The following is a 19080-nucleotide window of genomic DNA, read 5'->3' as shown; positions in this document are numbered from 1 at the left end:
AGAAGTGTTAGAAAACATAAAGTGTGTGTTTGGCAAAGAGAAGGGAAATGAAAAGCTGAAGAAAGTCTAGGATGGTATTTTCCACAGCCCATACTCACTTTTTTTCCCCTATACCCACTTTTAAAAAAAAATGAAAACTCATGTACCTTTTCTTAGAAATTCTGAAACTTTTCCCTGATTTTTGAAAGCTTCTTGACCAGTAGAGCTACATGGAAGATGTCTTTGGTGCTTACTTATGCTAACTAAGAAGTTTTTAAAATCAGCTTTATTAATATTTTTTGTTTTCCAAATGGGACATTCTATATTATCTTTATAAGCTCCACATGCCTATTTTCTTCCCCCATTTGAGTTTCAGTGGTGTAAGTCAATGGTCCCAACCTATAGTTTCTGGAAGGGGATTCATCAGTTCATATGAATAACAAGCATTATATTTCAAGAATATGTAGATGTTGTTTTGATTAAAAAAATAATAGAAAAATCCTTTTTAAAAAACTTTACCTTAATCCAAATAGATCACAAAACTGGAACAATGTAAAGGGAAAGTAGGTAGGACTAAAGCCTTCGTAAGAATGTCTGATACCTGTTTCCTAATTCAGGTAGTCTTCATTCATGTAGATTTTATTTATTTTGAAGAAAAAGCTTAGATATCCCTAGAGTAAATGCTAAACGTGGGCTTGGTTACCTGTGATAGAATAAACCCCCATGCCTTTTTAGAAGTTACTAGTTCCTGGCCTCTTTTGTGAGAACTAGCAGTCTTCTGAGGGAGAGAAATATTCTAGCTGCCCTGAATCAACCAAAAAGGATGCTCCTCTGCCTCCACAAATAGCTATTTACTGGTGACTCATATAATTCTAATGTGATAGTTCTCAATCTTTTTTGGGTCATTGACCCAGGTGCCTCCCAAAATATTTTTACATGCAAATACATGTGGGAGAAGGCTTCATTTCATTCCAGAACAAAGCAGGATTATTGTTATTCTACACTAATAGACGCACCACCATCATAATTAATAAATAGCTTCCAATGAGAAAAAGAGAAGTTAAAAATTGTTACTAGAGTCTTTCAGTCAATACCGCCAATGCAATATCTACATTCTTTTTTTAGTAAAGTCAGTGTTTTATTTTTTTACCATCCACTTTTAAATGGAATAGTAGATTGTGTGTTACTTTTAATAGGGTCCTTTGCCTGTTTTCAGCTTTAATGATATAATTGGCCAGAGAGGCTTGCAACAACAAGTGCTAATGAATGTGTAACACAGTGCCAGGTGCTGAGTGGGTATATAAGCCACCAGGAAAGTAATTCTTACATTGTGGAAAGTGCTATAGGAACACTTTTCTCCTGTGGTGGAAAGAAAAAAATAGTATTGTGAAAGCTTCTCAAGATGCATTAAATTATCTGTCTTTTCATGAGTGTCTCTGCAGTGTCTTTTAAAACATTATTATAATATTGCATTTTGAGGAAATTGCCTGCTCTTATAGCGATTCATTCAACTTGAAAGAGTACAAACAAAATATTTTTATCTTCTTATTGTGATTAAAGGAGTTAACTAGCATCTAGTTAAAGCAAATACCTGGATGATTACTCTAGACTAGGCTATATGGAGGATACATGAAAAGTATGAAACATTTCCCTGTCATCAAAGAACTTGGGAAAGCATTTTTGGCAACACATACAAAACTGTCCAAATTAGAGAACTATGCAAGATAGTACACAAGTAAATGGAAGTAAAGCATAAGTGCTGTAGGAGATAAAGGTATTTATTTTAGTCTAGGCCTTTTGAGGGGAGCTGGGAAATAAGTTGTGTTCTTTTTTCCTGCTGCTCTTACAGCTTGTCTCATTATTAAATAGAGCCTTAAAGAGAATGAAAAAGGAAAAGAGTAGTTCATGCTCCTGTGTCTCTTGTCATTATGTTTAAAATGAGAAAGAAAAAAACTGGTAGTCAAAATTTTCATTCATTAAACAAAATTTTTAGTTATTATATCCATATACCAGGACAATGCTAACTAGCTGAGGCTGTAAAGAGCCTGCACATCAGCTGCACACACACATTCACGATCTTGTGGGATGAGTACAAGTGTACCACTATGGAAAACTTCATAAGGTTCCAGCTAGACCCTGAACTTGCAGAATGAGTAGTTTTAGGAAGAAGAGACAATGTAGAACATTCTAGGCAGAAAGAAAGACATAGTTTAGGCACAAAGGGATGAAACTTCTAGTTCAAGAGGTACTGGAAGATTGAATGGCAGGTCTTTGGGAAAATAGTAATGCCTGAAAGGTGGGGTTGATGCTTTGAATGCTTGCAAAAAAATTTAGGAAATCATTGAAGAAATTTTTTTAGATAAGGGAATAATGTGGCCAAACCTGTATTTTAAAAAGATGGGCTTACCCATCTTTTTATTTTCAAATAAAATGAAAGATGGGTTTCTGTGCTTTTTTTGCCATTACTTATCTCTGTAGTACTGTTCTTCATTAAAAGTATATATCTGTATATATTCATCTTCACAGATGTATCATTATTCTGCATTAGCACAGCAATAAATTGTTCAAGCTGAATAAATTTTCCAGGTAATTGAAGACTAGTGTCACACGTGATTTTATCCTAACCATTTTGATAGTAATGTTTCTAAGATATTGTTCTAATTTCTACCTTGTGAAACTAGACTGAATATAATTTAATCATTTGATAAGTAAGAGTCACCCTTATGGATACTAAGTGTTTTATTATGCCAGCAAAAATGGACTATTTGCCCATAATACTAAAAATTGATTGGCTGATTTATTCACTAATTCAACCAGCAATTTTTTTCAGCTCCTGCTTTGGTTTATGCATTGTGCTAAATACTGCAGAGATAAATTGGATCTTACGGTAGAAGTACATAATACATAACTGTAATACAAGACAAATTGTTAAGTGCTGTTGGAGAGGTATACCTCTCCTCATGAAATTCTGTGAAAGTCTAGAGGAGGGGAAATGTACTTGGAGCTGGACCAGGACCCAGCAAGGCTTTTAGAAGTAATATTTGATTTGGACCCTGAGAATAGCTAATTGAAATGGAAGTAGGAATCAGGGATAGGAAGAAGCATACCTATAGGAAGGAGCAACTTGGGACAGTGGGCAGTTTATGAAAACATGAGTTAAGTAGGAGATGGAGGAGTAGAGAGGATATGGAATGCTAATGCGTGGTGATGGGATTAACTTTGTAGTGAGGAACAAGTGAAGATTTTCTTTTAAAGAATTTGAGAAAAGTTAAAGAATTTACTGTAGAGGTGGAGAAATTGTAGGTAAGGTCATTTTAGGAGTCCTGAACCAGGGCAATGTCAATGTAAAGAAAAGATAATAAGTGTACAGATAATACTATGGGAGTAAAATAAGCAGAATTTGGCAGATTAAAGGTAGAAGAGTAAGAGGACAGAGACAGAGATAGCTCAGGTTTTAAATCTTGTTATTAGGAGGATGGTTGTACAGTCAGTATAGTTTATGAATCTTCTACCATGGTGTTTCCTAAGAAAACGGTAGGCTTTATTACTTATCCAGCAGCACATCATCATCTAGCTATTCACTGTAACAAAGCAAAAAACCACACTTATTCAATCAGTAAGTCTGTATTTAGAAGAATGGAACACTGAAGAGTTTTGTACCATTGTAGCACAAAATATTTATATTTTATGATGCCTGCTTTTGATGTCACTAGTTTTAAAATTTAGGAATTCTATTTGGTTGGTAATCTTTTCTGATCAACCACCTGTTTTTCATAAAAATCTTAACTAGTCCCCTACCATTGCTGTTGGTTCTGTTACTAATTGTCTGAGTTTTTCTTTTTATATCTTTTTTTTTTAACCCAGATATTTATATGCTTGGAGTTTCTAACATGTCTAATATCTTTATATCCTTTGTTCTGATGTTTTCTTTTTGCTCTGGTTCCTATTCTAACATGAATTTTTTAATGCTGTTTATGATCTGGATTAAGATATAGTTAGGCCTTACAGTAACAAGGCATGTTCTGGCTGGGGCTAACTTGTAGGTAATCTGCACTAAATGACTTTATGGAAATAATAAAACAATACACAGACTTTGTTTTTTGGAAGTTAGGGTGAGAGGATTGGTTTTTGGAGACTGCTGGTTCCTCATGTATGTAAGAAGTAGAAAAATAGTAGTCACTGTTTTTTGTTGTGTCTGGAATTTGAGGAATAAGGTTAATTTTTGTTGTGTAGCGGTTAGAACATATTTAATTGTGGCCTTAGCTGGAAGTTAGTTCAAAGCAGAAGATGCCTGTCAGCGCCATGTTTGATTATAGTTTGGATTTTGGCTGGAATGTGTAAACACTTCAAAATTATAAAAAAAAAAATCAGATTTATTGGGATTTGTGCATTTGTGACCTTTAGATGTACTGTTACAATTCTTGTGCGCCCTATGTAAGTTGAACATGACTATATTAAAGGTAATTTAATGGCAATATTAAAGTGAGGTGGTTTCCTTACCTAATTGTATAATCAGAAACATTTATTTAATTACTCCTACTAAATATGAAATGATATTTTGGAAATATTGAGACTTTTAGGTGTCAGGGAGTGTGATTATATGCAAGTAATTCTAAACAAAAGTGATTCATAGCAGATTAGTTACGTATTTTAATGTTTATTACAATTTTATATATGTATTAGTTTTGGAAAAATATTGGTAAGTGCATATTTTGCTTTAGTAAAACAGCATGCAAGTTCAACCCACCTTAAGGAGAAATTTTAAGTATTTTTTCTTAACCTGTTACCACAGAGAAATAATATATTTGCTATCCTTATTAACTCTTAACTGACCAGTCAACAACTTGTAGCCAGGGTATTGTTAGCTTTTGACAAGCTGGAAAAACTAATCTGCCTCCAATTTTTTGGTTGATAAAAATCTTTGATAAAGTATCATAGTTATGTTTAACTTTTCCTTTGACACCTTAGTGGAATATTACTCAGAATATTCTTTTACTGATATCCCCTCTACTTTAAAATAGCAGAGACTTAGACTTCTACAAATTGAATATACCTTTTTTCCTCCTAGGTAGAACTAAGTTTAAATAAAGGGTAAGTTCATTTGCTTGAACTCATTCTCTGTACAAAGGATAGAAGGCTCTTCCTACCCTTAATATAACCCTTTATTTGTAGGACAGACTCAAGCTACCTGTCTCTTCTAGACTAATACTTTAAGCAATAAGCCTCATACTTACTGCAAAGGAAATCTGCTTTTCAAATATTTTGCATTCCATCCTCCTCTAGGTAAAATGTTCAATCATACAGAATCTAATTAACTTTGCCACGATTGTTCTGTGATTCTGGGTTAGTTATTACTTTTAGTCATTGAGAATGGAAACTCTAAAAATTGATGAAAGTACCTTAGGCTACTGAAAAAATATCCAATTTTGGAGTGAAAATATCAAGAGAAAATAATGGTGAAAGTATACTTCTGAGGTTGCTAATTGTATATCTATCTGCTTAATTCTGTTTGGAAGGGGAACATTGCTTTTCATGACAATAAACCACTTAAACTGCTTTATGTAGATCTTTGGAATAATGACTGGTTTAATTATGGCAGTATACCTACAAACAAAAAAATTGGTATTGGGAGTAGGAAAGTCCTTTCCATTTTAATGGGCTATAGAAAGTGGGCTTTAACAATTTTTCTCTTAATAGGTTTTTTTTTGTTTTTTGTTTTTTGTTTTTTTACGAGCCAGGAGTTTAAGAGGCCGAGCGAGGCCTGCCTTTCCCGTTTAGAGTGGTAGGTACTCAGGACCCAGAACCAGCTACATAATTTGCAGGATCCAGTGCAAAATGAAGATGTAACACCTTGTGTTAAAAAACTATTAAGAATTTCAAGACTGTGTACAATAACAGTGTTTAACCAAGTATGGGATTCTATGTAATTGCACAAGTCATATACCTATGAAGTCTGTCTTGTAGGCACTTTATGCAAAGAGAAGAGTGTACTCTGAAGAAATAAGAATTTGGCTTCCTCTATCCCCCATCCCTATTTTATACAAGGTAACATGTTTCTCCTCCCTTTCTTACCCCCCAAAAAAGCCATGTTCCTTTTTTAGTTGGGGTAAGGGAAAGAAAATGGTCTTTGCACAGTCTTTTATATGCTTGGAACTTATAAACTTTGAAGGATTAAAGACAGCAAGTAGAATTGAGTTTATGATCTCATATTTGTGTGCCCCTTGGGACATATGCATTCTTCTCCAACCTCTCCGCTGTCACTACCTAACCTCCACCACCAGTGTGTTAATGGTGGTGTAATGATGAACTTGCCTGTTTCCATCTTTTTTATCCCTACCGTCTTCTAAATGAGTTAATAGCTGCTGTTGCTGCCTACCCATCTTACACAGGCCAACTAGATGGAGAAGAAATTTTCTTCCCTTCTAGTAAAGCTATATCATACCTCTTATCTTGAATGTGTATAACCTGGCCATTAAGTTTCACTTTACTCCAGAGATGCCAAAAGCCAGTTAGGAACAAAACAGATGAGATGGGACTTTGAGTTAAATGGGTAGGGGAGGATGATGGCACATAAAAATATTTTGGAGGTGAATTAGTTATGTGCTTCTTCACCACAGTGAAGGTTCATATGTTTCTAAGAAATAAATACTCATTTTTGGAGATCATTTGTTTTGTGTAGCAAATGAAATTCATTGAAACAGTTGTATGTAATGGGCAGAAAGGTGGAAAGGGCATAAGGACTTACTTAATAATGTTGGAGCCCAAAGTAAATTCTTTTTCTTCTAGGTGTAAAACTAAATAATGCTCAGAAGAAAACAAACTCGAATTTGTATCTCTTATGTTTCTTATTGATTTGCTTTTTCACTGGTTTAGCGCCTTAGACACATTTGTTGTTGTTGTCTTCGTCGTTGTCACTGTTGTTTGTATTTTGTAGCATAGCAGTATGGTGTTCTTTTCAAGGGTTCATAAGTCTACTGTATTTTTCTTTCATTCCTATTTGACCAAATAGCTGTTTTACTGAAGAAAATATATATTCTAAAACTTTGGATATAACCTTAGAGCATAATTTATTCACCTTACAAGTAAAATACTCCCAGTAACAAATTAGATCCTTTATAAATCAGATAACTGCAAAGATGTTTTTAACAGTCTTTTGGTTAATATTGATTAAACATTTTCTGCCACCCTGAATAGGCACCTTAGGAAGGTTTGAATGACTGAGTTTGTTCCTTTCTAAACATACAGTCATGCTCAAGGAGAAGAAAATTAAGAATTTCTGAAGCCAATCTAGTATTTTGTGCAAATTTTAAGTATAGAAAGTGTGAGATTTAAAATACTTTGGAAGCAATAAAAAGTGTGCATTTTTATTTTTTAACACTAAGTGCAAATAAAATCTCATTTCAAAGAAAGGCTTTGTATGAAGTTATGTGTTTGACAGATTATTAATGTAAACAACTTTAACTTAACTTTGGCTGTTTATCACAAATATTGATAAAGGCCCCATTATACTAAAATTGAATGTGTTAGTGTTCTGCTTTTAATGTTCTAATGACTCCTGGTACAATCCAGAATAAAACTGCTTTTCCCTTTATATATAATAAACTGTTGAATGAGAACATTTATGTAATAGATGTTTGTATATCATCTTTTTCATTTGGTGGAACATTTTGTGTAAATCATCTTTTTCATGAAGACAATACCATATGGATGTCCCCTTTGTGCATATTAACAATATATTAAATACTCATTTTTTTGCAGATTTTTCTAAAATGTTTGTGTTAATAATTCAGGAGTAAAGTTTGGATGTTGGTATTAGAAAAAACTATTCCTGTAAAATGTATTCATGTTTTACCACCTAAAATAAGTGACATTTCAGGGGATAAGAAATTTAAAAGTGATCATGGAGATATTAGGACACCAAGGTATTTAGGTATAATTACCAGAAGTCCCAAGTTTTTAATATCCTTACTTTATGGACAAACTTCCAAGGATGGACAAACTGCCCAATGCAGTGGTTCTCTAAACTTAATTGGATTCCTGGGTAATGGCAATTCTCAATCATATGCTGGCAGAGTTGTCCTACTTTGCAAAGTCAGGATACCTTCAAATATTAATCACTACAAATACTATGGCACTTTCATTTAAAATTTAGATCTGATCATTCATAAAACAGCCTAAACCTCAGTTTCTAGAGTCCATACAACATTAGAAGTCATAAAAATTATTTTTCCTGTATTAAAATAAAAAAGTTCTATATCTCAAAGTAAACATGTCCAGTTCCATTTTTAAAGAATTATAGCATTTAAATAATACCGATACTACATTCTATTACATACTTGCCCATTACCCCCTGCCCCTCTCCTTCAATTTGCTTTACACACTTAACATTAGCATTCTGTGAACAAATTTTTAAAGGATTGTTATAATGCATTCTGTTTGTATCCTACAGTAATTTATTTACATTTTAAAAGGAATTTGAATACAGTGTGGCAATTTTGACAACCAGCGAGCTCATCAAAGTAAGATTCTCCCTGTAATCTCTCCATAAACCAAATGCTTACTCTGTTCCACATAACAAAGACAGGGATTGTGTGTGGTTTACCTTTTAGATAGGAGAATAGCTGACATCTAGTTGCACTTAGCCCTTTGAGTTCCCTAAACTCTTCTAGTGTGTTAATTGCTTTATGTTTTAAAATCCACTTAAATTCAGATTGCTCACCAGTGCAACTAGCAAAAAGAAGGTGCTAATTACAAAAGCACTTGATACCTTACTCTTCCTACTGGTTGTGAAGAACTTTGTTTCTACATCTAAGCTATAGACTGATGAATGAAGAATTTCAGTGTGACTGTTAGCAACATACTCATTTTAAACGAATGAATGAATATATGTTCTATAGAAATGCTACCTGTATTGCATAGTGGTAGAACAAATTTCCACTCATATGCTGTCTAAATGTCGAAGGTTATTGAGATTTCCATTGTTTTTACACCAGAAGTATTTGTTGAGTTTCTACCACGTGCCAGGCTCTTGACTGAGAAACTAATAACTTACAAGATTTTTCTATTCCAGATTTTGGTTGTTTAGCTTTGAATTAGCCATTCTTTAATACTTAACTTGATTTCCTACAGTTCTTTATTATTAGATTCTTCTTCTGAGCATAAGCAAAGGAAGACTCTGGGCCCAAGCAAGATTTTACTTTTAAAGAGGCAGGTGACAAGAAGCAGAAACCAGTGGCTTGAATGAGATTTATCTATTATCTAGGCTTTTCATGGTTTTTAATTTTCTATATGACATTTCTGTTAGCATTGCCACTTGACTACTGTGAGAAACTGTTTACTGGTTTTGTAATAGTAGCATCTGTTCTTTTGGAATCTGGACTTTGAACAACTCATTTCACAGAATCCTTGAATAGCCAGTTCCTATTCTCTCTTACCTAGAATTTTTCCAGGGGATTTCACATGACAGGTTAACAGAAGAAAACCCATTTGTGTAACTCTTCAGTTACATTTGTTCCCCTTCCCTTGGATCCCTAGATCCTTCTCTTCCTGCTAATTGACCAGCAGCACCCTGGAATATTGTCATCCCTTTGTCCAAAGGAATGGTATAGTTGTATTCAAAGACCAACAAAATGTTTTATGTCCGGTCATTCCTACCTGTAAAAAAAAAAAACAAAAACAAACAAAAACAAAAAACCTTTTTTCCCTTAATTAGATTTTTTAGAATAAGTGACTGAAGGAGAAGTCAAGTATCTGAAAAATTTCAAGAACAGCACTAAAATTTTGATGCACTTTAGTATAAAAAATTTTCCCCTTTTTAATCAGATTTAAAAAATAAGTTCTAAGAGATCATGTAAAATTTAAAAATGTGAAGAATAATTAGAATTATGTTTCTGGTCCATTTGTAAATTTACGTGAGATGATCTGGATTTCTATTAATTTCTTAGTAAAATAAAATGTATTATTGTATATGCAATACAGGTTGAGTTAAAAAATGAGAGTTGAGCTTTTTTTGCCCTTCCAAATGTAGGGCCTACATATAATTTTAAGAGCTATTTATTAGTATTTGCTATAAAATTGATTTCCCATTGAGCTTTTATTATGACTCTTTACTAAGTTTTCAAAACATGTGAGACCTACTTAATGGAATAGTAATCAAATGGAAACTTAATGATCTTAAATAAAAGGTTTTAGTTTTCCTGGAAATAAGATTGATTAGATATGAAAACAATGTACTTATGATCATAAAAGGAAAGATTGCCATTGTAATAATTGGCCAATATAGTAATTTTGAGTTTAGTTAATTTTCTCAGTTCTAGTTTGCTATATATGATAAAGCATTATTTGAAAAGTAGTATAGGAAGAATGTATACAGATGATATTACTGTTGTTAAAGACCCAGCTGCAAGTTAGTGCATGCTTCAGGGAATTCAAATGAATATAGACTTTTTAAAATTTAAAATTTAATTTATATGGTCTGACTTCTCTAGAAGTATATATTTATATTTTGGAATATATATGAAATGTTAAGTCTTTCTCTTCCCTTTTTTAGCCTTAGATTGTAAGCAAAAGAAATCAAGGTCAAGATCTGGAAGCAAGAAGAAAATGCTAACATTACCTCATGGTGCTGACGAGGTTTACATTCTCCGATGCAGGTATATGCTTTTATTGCCAAATCTCCAGTTTCTTCAGATTTTGCTTTGAGATATATTAACTAATTTGGGATTTTTAATTTGGTATTTTTAATTTGTGGCAGAAGGTGCATTCTCAACAATCAAGTTATAAATGAACTTTTGGAGACCATCTTAAAATCTTACTTCATAATACACTGTATTTCAACAACTGATGAATAAATTTTTTATATTACCTCAAAATTTCAATGATACTGTGATTTATGAAAGTAATTTTTTGTTATGGTGCTGGTGTTTTATTTATTTGCTTTGTTTGATTTAATTTGATTGGTTTTTTTTTCTTTTTTAATTTGTCTTGAGTTTCTGTTGCTTGGGAACTTCTCTCCACTCATACTTCTAAGTATAGCTATACAAACTCATTCCCACCCCCTTCTATACTCATCCTCATGCAGTTTAAGGAATTCTGAATTGGGGAAGGGTCTGTAGAAAAGAATGCTACATTTGGAATTATACTTGTTTTAAACGTATTGACATACATAGGTATTAAGATCTTTTAATTTAATTTTAATTTAATAATAATGTTCCCACCTTTACAAATATTACTATAGATAATATAGCTGTTAAACATATGAATTGGCAGTTTTATATTACATGAAATCATTTTGACTCTGTATGTGTTTTAAAACTGTTGTCAAGTACTCCTGTATATGATAGTATCTCCAAGATACGATAAAGTTCTACTTCTTAGTTTATGGATTTTATTTGAATTGGTTTTATTTATTTATTTTTTGAATTGGTTTTAAATAAAGGGAATTGGTCATGTTAAGAGAACTGTTATCAACTTCTTCTGTAGGTTTTGTGGCCTAGTCTTTCGTGGACCGTTGTCTGTTCAGGAAGACTGGATTAAGCACTTACAACGACACATTGTAAACGCTAATCTTCCACGGACTGGAGCTGGCATGGTGGAAGTCACGTCACTACTTAAAAAGCCTGCCTCCATTACAGAAACTTCATTTTCTCTACTAATGGCAGAAGCAGCTTCATAGAACAAGGAAACCTTTTAAATAGCAAATTTAAATTGGATGTAAATTTGAAATTCTTTGTCTTTTTTTTTTAAAGCCACGTTAAATTATCCGTTTATAAATACTAAAGCAGGAAAATGGGGAAAAATGAATTACAGTGACATCAGAGCAAACTGAGTACTTCAAACAGTAAGTAGTCTATATATTTTATATAGGATGGAATATGTGTTTTTAAGGTTTACTAAGCTTTGTCAGTTAACTGTGTTCACTCAATGAAAGATCAGTACATGTAAGCAGTCATTAATAAACTGTTGCACATGGATAACTTAAAGACAGACTTACTGGAAAATTACATTTTCTGCAGTGTTACCGGAATCAAGGTTCTGTTTATTCCCCACAAGACTTGCATTGAAAAATAAGATATTATATTTTGTTTGTATGTATTTAGTGTTTTGTATAATACCAGGAATCGCTAAACTAAATTTACTCAACTTAGGGCATTAAATATCATGTACTTCATAGTTTGAGACTGTTCACTCAAATAGGGCAGAGTACTATTCTATCTAGATGTGTAAGTGTTTTTTTAAAATCACATGGAACGGTTTTTTTTATACTAAAAAGTGGAGGGAGATTTGTTTAAACAAGTATTTCTAAAAGAAATATGTACATAGTCCTGGAAATTATTTGTGGTAAGGAAATATTCTTTACTCCAGTTGCATTTCTCAGACAATAAAGTGGTGCATCCATGCTACCTCCTACTTTGTCAACAAAGATGCTATTTACCCTTTACATTTTTGTATCATAATAGATTTAAAAAATCTAATGTTCTTTATTGCAAGACATCCTTTTGTTAACAGATTTGTTTCTTTTTAATGTTTTACCTAAATTTTGACATGCTTACAGGACAGGTTTGCCTCTTACTTTATTTAACATTGTAGAAATGTAATTAATAAACAATGCTCACTACACAACTTAGAATAGGCTTTCTCATTTATATTCCAAATTTGATCAGTTAGCAAAACTTAATACACCAATTGAAATATTTCTACATATGATGAGAATGTTTACAATTTAAATTTTAGAACTTGTTTTGGATGTGATTATATGTACGAAAATCGTGTAACACTATGCTCATGCTAAGAACCGACATAACGGAATTACTGAAATAAATGTGCTGTGAGGAATGGAAAATATGGTGCAGATGTCTTGGTCATGATAAATTGTGATTCTTTTAAACTCTTTCCAAAAACAAATTATTTCTTTTAACTGCAATCAGATTCCTTTACAAATAACAGTTTTTGTATGCAAGCACCATTTCATTTTATTTCATGTAGTATGGCTAATACTATAGTTGAAACAAGGATATGCATTGATAATTTTCTTCGTATGTAAATAAAGTTAAAAACAGTTAAAATAAGGAGTATTTTGGTAGAGTATATACATACCTCACTGCCAGTGAAATTGCTTTCCTATGGTATATCTCCTTACCAGAAAAAATCTCTAAATAAAAAAAAAACTTAAAGAAAATTATCATGTCTATATTGTGAAGCATTTCTTATTTTCAATGGTGGAAATAGTCCACTTGAGGTTGTTTTATTTTATTCAGAAAGTTTGTACTTAGCAAGTTCCTTTATTCACATACCTTATATGTGAAATTAGGATGTTGGATTAGATGGATCATTCTCAACCAAGGGCCTCCTGATCTCTGGGGTACTAAATAGGGGGAAAGTACTTCTAAGTTATTTTTATTTTTTGAAATGCTTAATAGAAACTGTGTATTTCTCTATAAAGATGACACTAAAATTTCAAATTCTGTACTTCTGACTCAAATTATACCAAGTCTCTATATACTAGTTGTCTCTTACTGAACATTTCATCAATAGTTATAAATGAATATATTTTTTAAATTGGAAGATATATAGCAAGTAGAATTCAGAAATTTAAAAAAATTAGGGTTTTGGGGGAAAGACTAGCAATCACTAGAGCCCCTTTCAGCTCTAATTTTTATAATTCTGTGATTTTTATTAAGCAAACTATCAAATTGTAAGAATACAAGTAAACTAGGTAGTTTGATTTTATAAGCAAACCTAGATTAAATTTTTTATGTTAAGCTATTTAAAACCATTTCTTTTTCTACATATGAAAAGAATTAAATAGGGTAATTTGAATTAAAAACATTAAGCTAGAGGGATTCCTGGGAAGTTAAAACAAAAAACATTTTTCATGGAAAAGATATTTGGGTTTCCAAATTAAAAATTCTTTTGGAAGCAGAGTTTGTCTTTTGACAACTAGCAAGTTAAAACATTTTCATTTGGCTTCCACAAGAAAAGAAATTATATTGTCTCAAGTTACGTGGTAGCAAAGTATGGTCTAATTCAATATTGAATATGGCCTAGTTTTCTTTTAATTCCTTTTTTTTTATAATTACTAAAATATTTGAGCTTTTTTAGTATTAGAGTTTTCTTTCTTTTTTTAAAAATCTGGTTAAAAGTGTTATGTATTTAACAGCATGAAGACAAAAAAGTGAAACTTCTCTAAAAGTAATATTTTCTACTATGCTTCTTTAGAATATATTCGAACCGGGGTGGCTCAGGTCACAATGCCAGGCTTCTAGGATTGAGCTCTACATTGAACTCTTTTCTCAGCAGGGAACCTGCTTCTCTGCCACTTTGTCTACTTGTGTGTGCACACATGCTCTTTCTTTATCAAATAAATAAATTAATAAAATCTTTTTTTAAAAAAAGGAGAGAATGTATTAGAACATTGGTGTAGCTAATATCTCTATTTCGGATTTCACATTTAATTATGGGTTAAGGAGATGATAGTTTTTCAGTAGTCATATAATAGACTTTTTTTTAGGGACATACATATGACCTCTCAGGAACTGTACAGTTAGAACATTAGTCTAAAGGATGGCTTTGATATTTTTTCTCACTAAAAAAGTTTAATATATGCTCATTTTGGAAGTATTACGATGAAAAAATAGAGGACATTATCTTGGTATAATCACTCAAAGATATTTACTTTTAACAGCTTGTTATATTTCTTTTATTGTTTCAAAGTACTTGAGATTGTGTGTATTACAATATATACTACTTTCCCAGTTTTAAATTTGAGTGGTGCATTGTGTAGCCTAACCTTTGAATACTAGATCTGGAGCATTTTCCAATACCAACAACCAATTCTCTGATTCTCCAGACATCATCTGGGTATCTAGGAATTGGATTCAATTTTGACATTAACTGCCTAGACTTAGCAGCAGACTCCTTGGGCTAAAGAACTCAGTCTCATAAGACTGCCTACACCTCAGGATGCCAGTCTCAAGTATCAGGTCATTTGTACTTCTGACCAGCTGGCTGTAAATTGGGGGTTCCCACAACACCCTCTTCAAACTCAATAATTTGATAGAAGAGCCTACAGAACTCAGGAAGATCCTTGACTTTGCAAGTTTGTTATAAAGGACATAACTAAGGGGGTGCTGGGGTGGATCAGTTGGTTGAGCATCCAACTCTTGAGTTTGGCTCAGATCATAATCTCAGGGTCATGTGATCGAGCCCCACATCAGGCTCTGCACTTAGCATGCTTGTCCCTGTCTGCCTCTGCTTCTCTCTCCCACCCCTTGCATTCTCTCTCAAATGAATAAATAAAATCTTTAAAAATGAATGAATGAATGACATAATTCAGGAACAAACCAATGGAAAGAGATTGCAAGGTATGCAGGAGAGAGGGTGGCATGGAGCTTCCCTGTCCTCTCGAGTGTATCATCTTCCCAGCATCTTCATATGTTTACCAACCTGGAAGTTCTTTGAACCCCATTGCTTATAAGTCATTATGGAAATTTTGTTACATAGCATGATTGATTAAATCATTGGACATTGGTGATTAAATTCAATCTCAAGTCCCTGAAGGTCTTAGCAGGGCCAAGGTAGGGGATGGTGGAGAGAGGTGCTAAAAGTTGCAGTCTTCTAATCATGCCTTGGTTGTTTCAGTGACCAGCTCCCATCCTGAAGCTATTTTGGGGCCCCCAGCCATAAGTCATCTCATTATTCCTGCAAGTACAGCTGATGCCCATTTTAAAACAAGCTGTTCTGTATTTTCTGATACTTTTAATATATTTATTTGATTTTATGTAGTTTTCTAAAGTTTTACTATATGGATGGGAATTCCTTTTTTATTATTGTCAATTGGGGTCTCTGCTGGGTATTAGAAGTTTCCTAGCTATTGTCTCGCAGCTATTTATTTCTTCTGCCTCATTCTCTCTTTTGGAACTAAATGCATATTAAATCCTTCTCATTGTGTTCTCTAGGTTTTTTACTATTTATTCTCAGTTTTCTATCTTGGTGCTACATTTCAGGTAATTTCTTCTGACCCATCTTCCAATTTAGTCATTTTCTCAGCTACTACTAAACCCTATTTACTGAAGTCTTAATTTTGATTGTAATATTTTTCAGATCTAAAATTTCTGTTGGTTCTTTTTCAGATATGCTTTTTATTGTTTCTAGTAGCCTATGTGGCTGTTATTTTCTTGAATGTGGCCTACATAGTTATTTACATATTCTCCTTCTGATAATTCCAAATAACTCTGGGTTTGAGCTTATTGATAGTTGCTTTTCCTGTTTCTTGTTCATAGTATCTGCTTTTCTTATGTGCCTAGGTGTTTAACAGTATGCTAGACATTATATTTGGAAACAATTCTAGAACTGTTCTGAAGCCTAGGATAGTATCTTTCCCATAGAATTTTCATTTACTTCTGCCAGCTGAGTAGGAGTTCTACCAGTTTAGAACACCTTAAACCCAATTTCAAGATTTGTATTTTCCTGGTCTACCAGATGACCCAAAGTCAGGTTCTCTATAAGAGCTAGATCATGGGAAAGTTCATATACCTCTGGTTCACCTTTTATGTTGTGAATATAATTTTGTTCTATGAGCTCCGTGCAGCCATGCAGCCATCAAAATTGCAACTTACTTTCATAGCTATTTCTTCCAGATAGGACATGTCCTCTGGGCAAAAATAAAAGGCTTTGTTACTGGGTGGCCCCACAGGGTTTCTTATCTTCACTTAATTTGACTAGATAATTCTTTACTATCTTGCTATTTCTTTGTTGCTTATATGATGCTTTTGTTTTTTTTAATCCAACGTTTTTAGTTGACCTCAGGGAGGGAAATTGAGATTTTGTAGCCTACCATTATCAGAATCAGAAGTCCTTATATAGGGCAGCCCAGGTGGCTCAGCAGTTTAGCACCGCCTTCAGCCCAGGTCCTGGTCCTGGAGACTCAGGATGGAGTCCCACATTGGGCTCCCTGCATGGAGCCTGCTTCTCCCTCTACCTGTCTGCCCTCCCCCGCTCCCCCGTGTGTCTCATTAATAAATAAATAAAATCTTAAAAAAAAAAAAAAAGCCCTTATATAAATTTCTGGGAAAGAGGATTTTTGTGTGGTTTTTTTTCTATTCTATTTTCCTAAGAGTTCTAGGGGCACCTAAGTGGCTCAAGTGGGTTAACGTGTCCAACTCTGGGTTTTGGCTCAGGTCATGATCAGGATTGTGGAATCAAGCCCTGTGAGCTCAGCATGGAGTCAGCTTGTCCCTCTCCCTCTGCTGCTCCTCCCTCTCATGCACATTCTCTCTCTCTCAAAATCTTTTAAAAAAATAATTCTGATACACAGTGTGCATCCAGTCAATATTCACTGAATGATTAAATGAATAAGCCATTATTTTAAAGCAAATGTAAATACTTTATAGGTATTTTCTTAAAAATAAATTTTGATTTTTTTTTTTTTTTTTTTTTTAGTTTTTATTTAAATTCCAGTTAGTTAACATACAGTGTTATATTAGTTTCAGGTGTACAGTATTGTGGTTAAACACTTACATCCAGCATTTGGTGCTTTTCACAAGTGTGTTTCTTAATCCCTACCACCTATTTAATCCATCCTCTCACTCCCCTCCCCTCTGGTAACTATCATTTTGTTCTCTATAGTTTTGAGTAGGTTTCTTGGTTTGCTTCTCTCTCCTTTTTTTTTTTTCCCTTTCCCTCAGTTGTTTTGTTTCTTAATTCCACATATGAGTGAAATAATATATTAAATGTTTTGCTCTTCCAAATGTATTTTAGAATTAGTTTGTAAAAAAAAATTAGTTTGTCAAATTCTATTTGAACTCAGAACGATATCAAATTTATAAAGTAATTTGTGGAAAATGGGAAAATATGAGTCTTTTTTAGAAAATTGGTATTTTTAGAAATATGGCATATTTTTCCATTTATCTTCATGTCTTACAGGAAAGTCCTATTGTTTTCTTTATAAAGAATTGCATACTTAAAATTTGTTTCTAGGAGCACCTGGGTGGCTCAGGCAGTTAAGCATCTGCCTGCTCAGATCATGATCCCAGGGCCCTGGGATGGAGCCCCACATCAGTCCCCATGCTTTATGGGGAGGTTGCTTCTCCCTCTCCCTCTGCTTGCCACTCCTTCTGTGCTCTCTCTCTCTCTCTCTCTCTCTCTTTCTCTCCCAAATAAATGAATAAAATCTTTAAAAAAGAAAATTTGTTTCTGTATGTTTTTGTTGCTATTGTGATTTTCCCCCAAAATTTTTAGTTGAATGTTGCTGATATAAAGGGAAACTACTGATTTTCTGTGTGGCAGTCATATATATCCTCCCATAGCTGAACCCTTATTCTAGTATTTTTTCAGTTAATTTTTTTTAAAATTTCTGTAGCCATTTCGTACCATCTGCAAATTGTGATATTTATCTCTTGATTTCCAATGTTTATACTTAGTCTTTTTCTTGTGTTCTTATATTATCAAGGTTCTCCAGTACAATATTGATTATTAGTGGTGATAGCTTGTATTCCTGTCTTATTCCTGATTGTCATGGAGATACTTTTGTTTCATCATTAAATATAGTTTGTTGGGAGTTGCTTGTAGACAGTTTATTTAGCTAAAGAGATTTTATGTGTTATTGGATAAGAGTTTTTTATTTTCTTTTAAATAAAAAATGGACTCTCAATGCTAACATTTCTTTAGCTTCTGTTGAGATTTGCATGTGATTTTTCTTGTTTAATCTGTTGATGTTAGTAAAAAACATTAATAGGCTTTTAAATATCGAACCATCCTTAAATGTCTCCTTGGTCTTGATTCTTTGATTCATATGGTGAACTTAATTTGCTTCTATTTCATTAAAGAAATTTTTAATGTCTGTTAGTGATACTGGACTTTACTTTTTTTCAGCTGTATTTGTCTGAATTTGGTACCCAAGTTATGCTAACCTTATAAAATGAGTTGGGAAGTTTAAATTTGCCTAGTCTCTGAAAGAATTTTCTTAACATGGATAATTTTGGTTTCTTAAAGATTTGATAGTACTCGTCCATAAACCCTTGAGTCTGTTACCTTTAAGAGAGATATCTTTTGATTACTTTTACTATTTCTTTTATACATAGATTGTTGGATTTTTTTTTTTCC

The 19080-nt window shown here is 33.1% G+C and overlaps 1 protein-coding gene and 1 long non-coding RNA gene across 23 annotated transcripts in view; one reads left to right on the top strand and one right to left on the bottom strand.

Moving 5' to 3' along the window:
* The window catches only part of ZNF644 (zinc finger protein 644), a 107273-nt gene extending 94117 nt beyond the window's left edge, over window positions 1-13156 (top strand). For 16 of the 18 annotated variants that reach the window (XM_077905369.1, XM_077905366.1, XM_077905368.1 and 13 more), the window contains 2 exons: window positions 10529-10631; window positions 11461-13156. In XM_077905369.1, the coding sequence (XP_077761495.1) occupies window positions 10529-10631; window positions 11461-11653 (296 nt within the window). In that variant the 3' untranslated portion in view covers window positions 11654-13156. Of the gene's footprint in view, window positions 1-8428; window positions 8499-10528; window positions 10632-11460 lie in introns of those variants that run through there. The other 2 variants (XR_013384324.1, XM_077905376.1) reach the window with 2 other exon arrangements.
* LOC144318433 (uncharacterized) overlaps window positions 1-19080 on the bottom strand; it is a 72715-nt gene that overhangs the window by 13654 nt on the left and 39981 nt on the right. The window lies entirely within an intron of this gene.

Source organism: Canis aureus, chromosome 8 (genome assembly GCF_053574225.1).
Source record: "Canis aureus isolate CA01 chromosome 8, VMU_Caureus_v.1.0, whole genome shotgun sequence".
In the NCBI taxonomy this organism is placed as follows: domain Eukaryota; kingdom Metazoa; phylum Chordata; class Mammalia; order Carnivora; family Canidae; genus Canis; species Canis aureus.
This window is presented reverse-complemented; position numbering and strand designations above follow the sequence as displayed.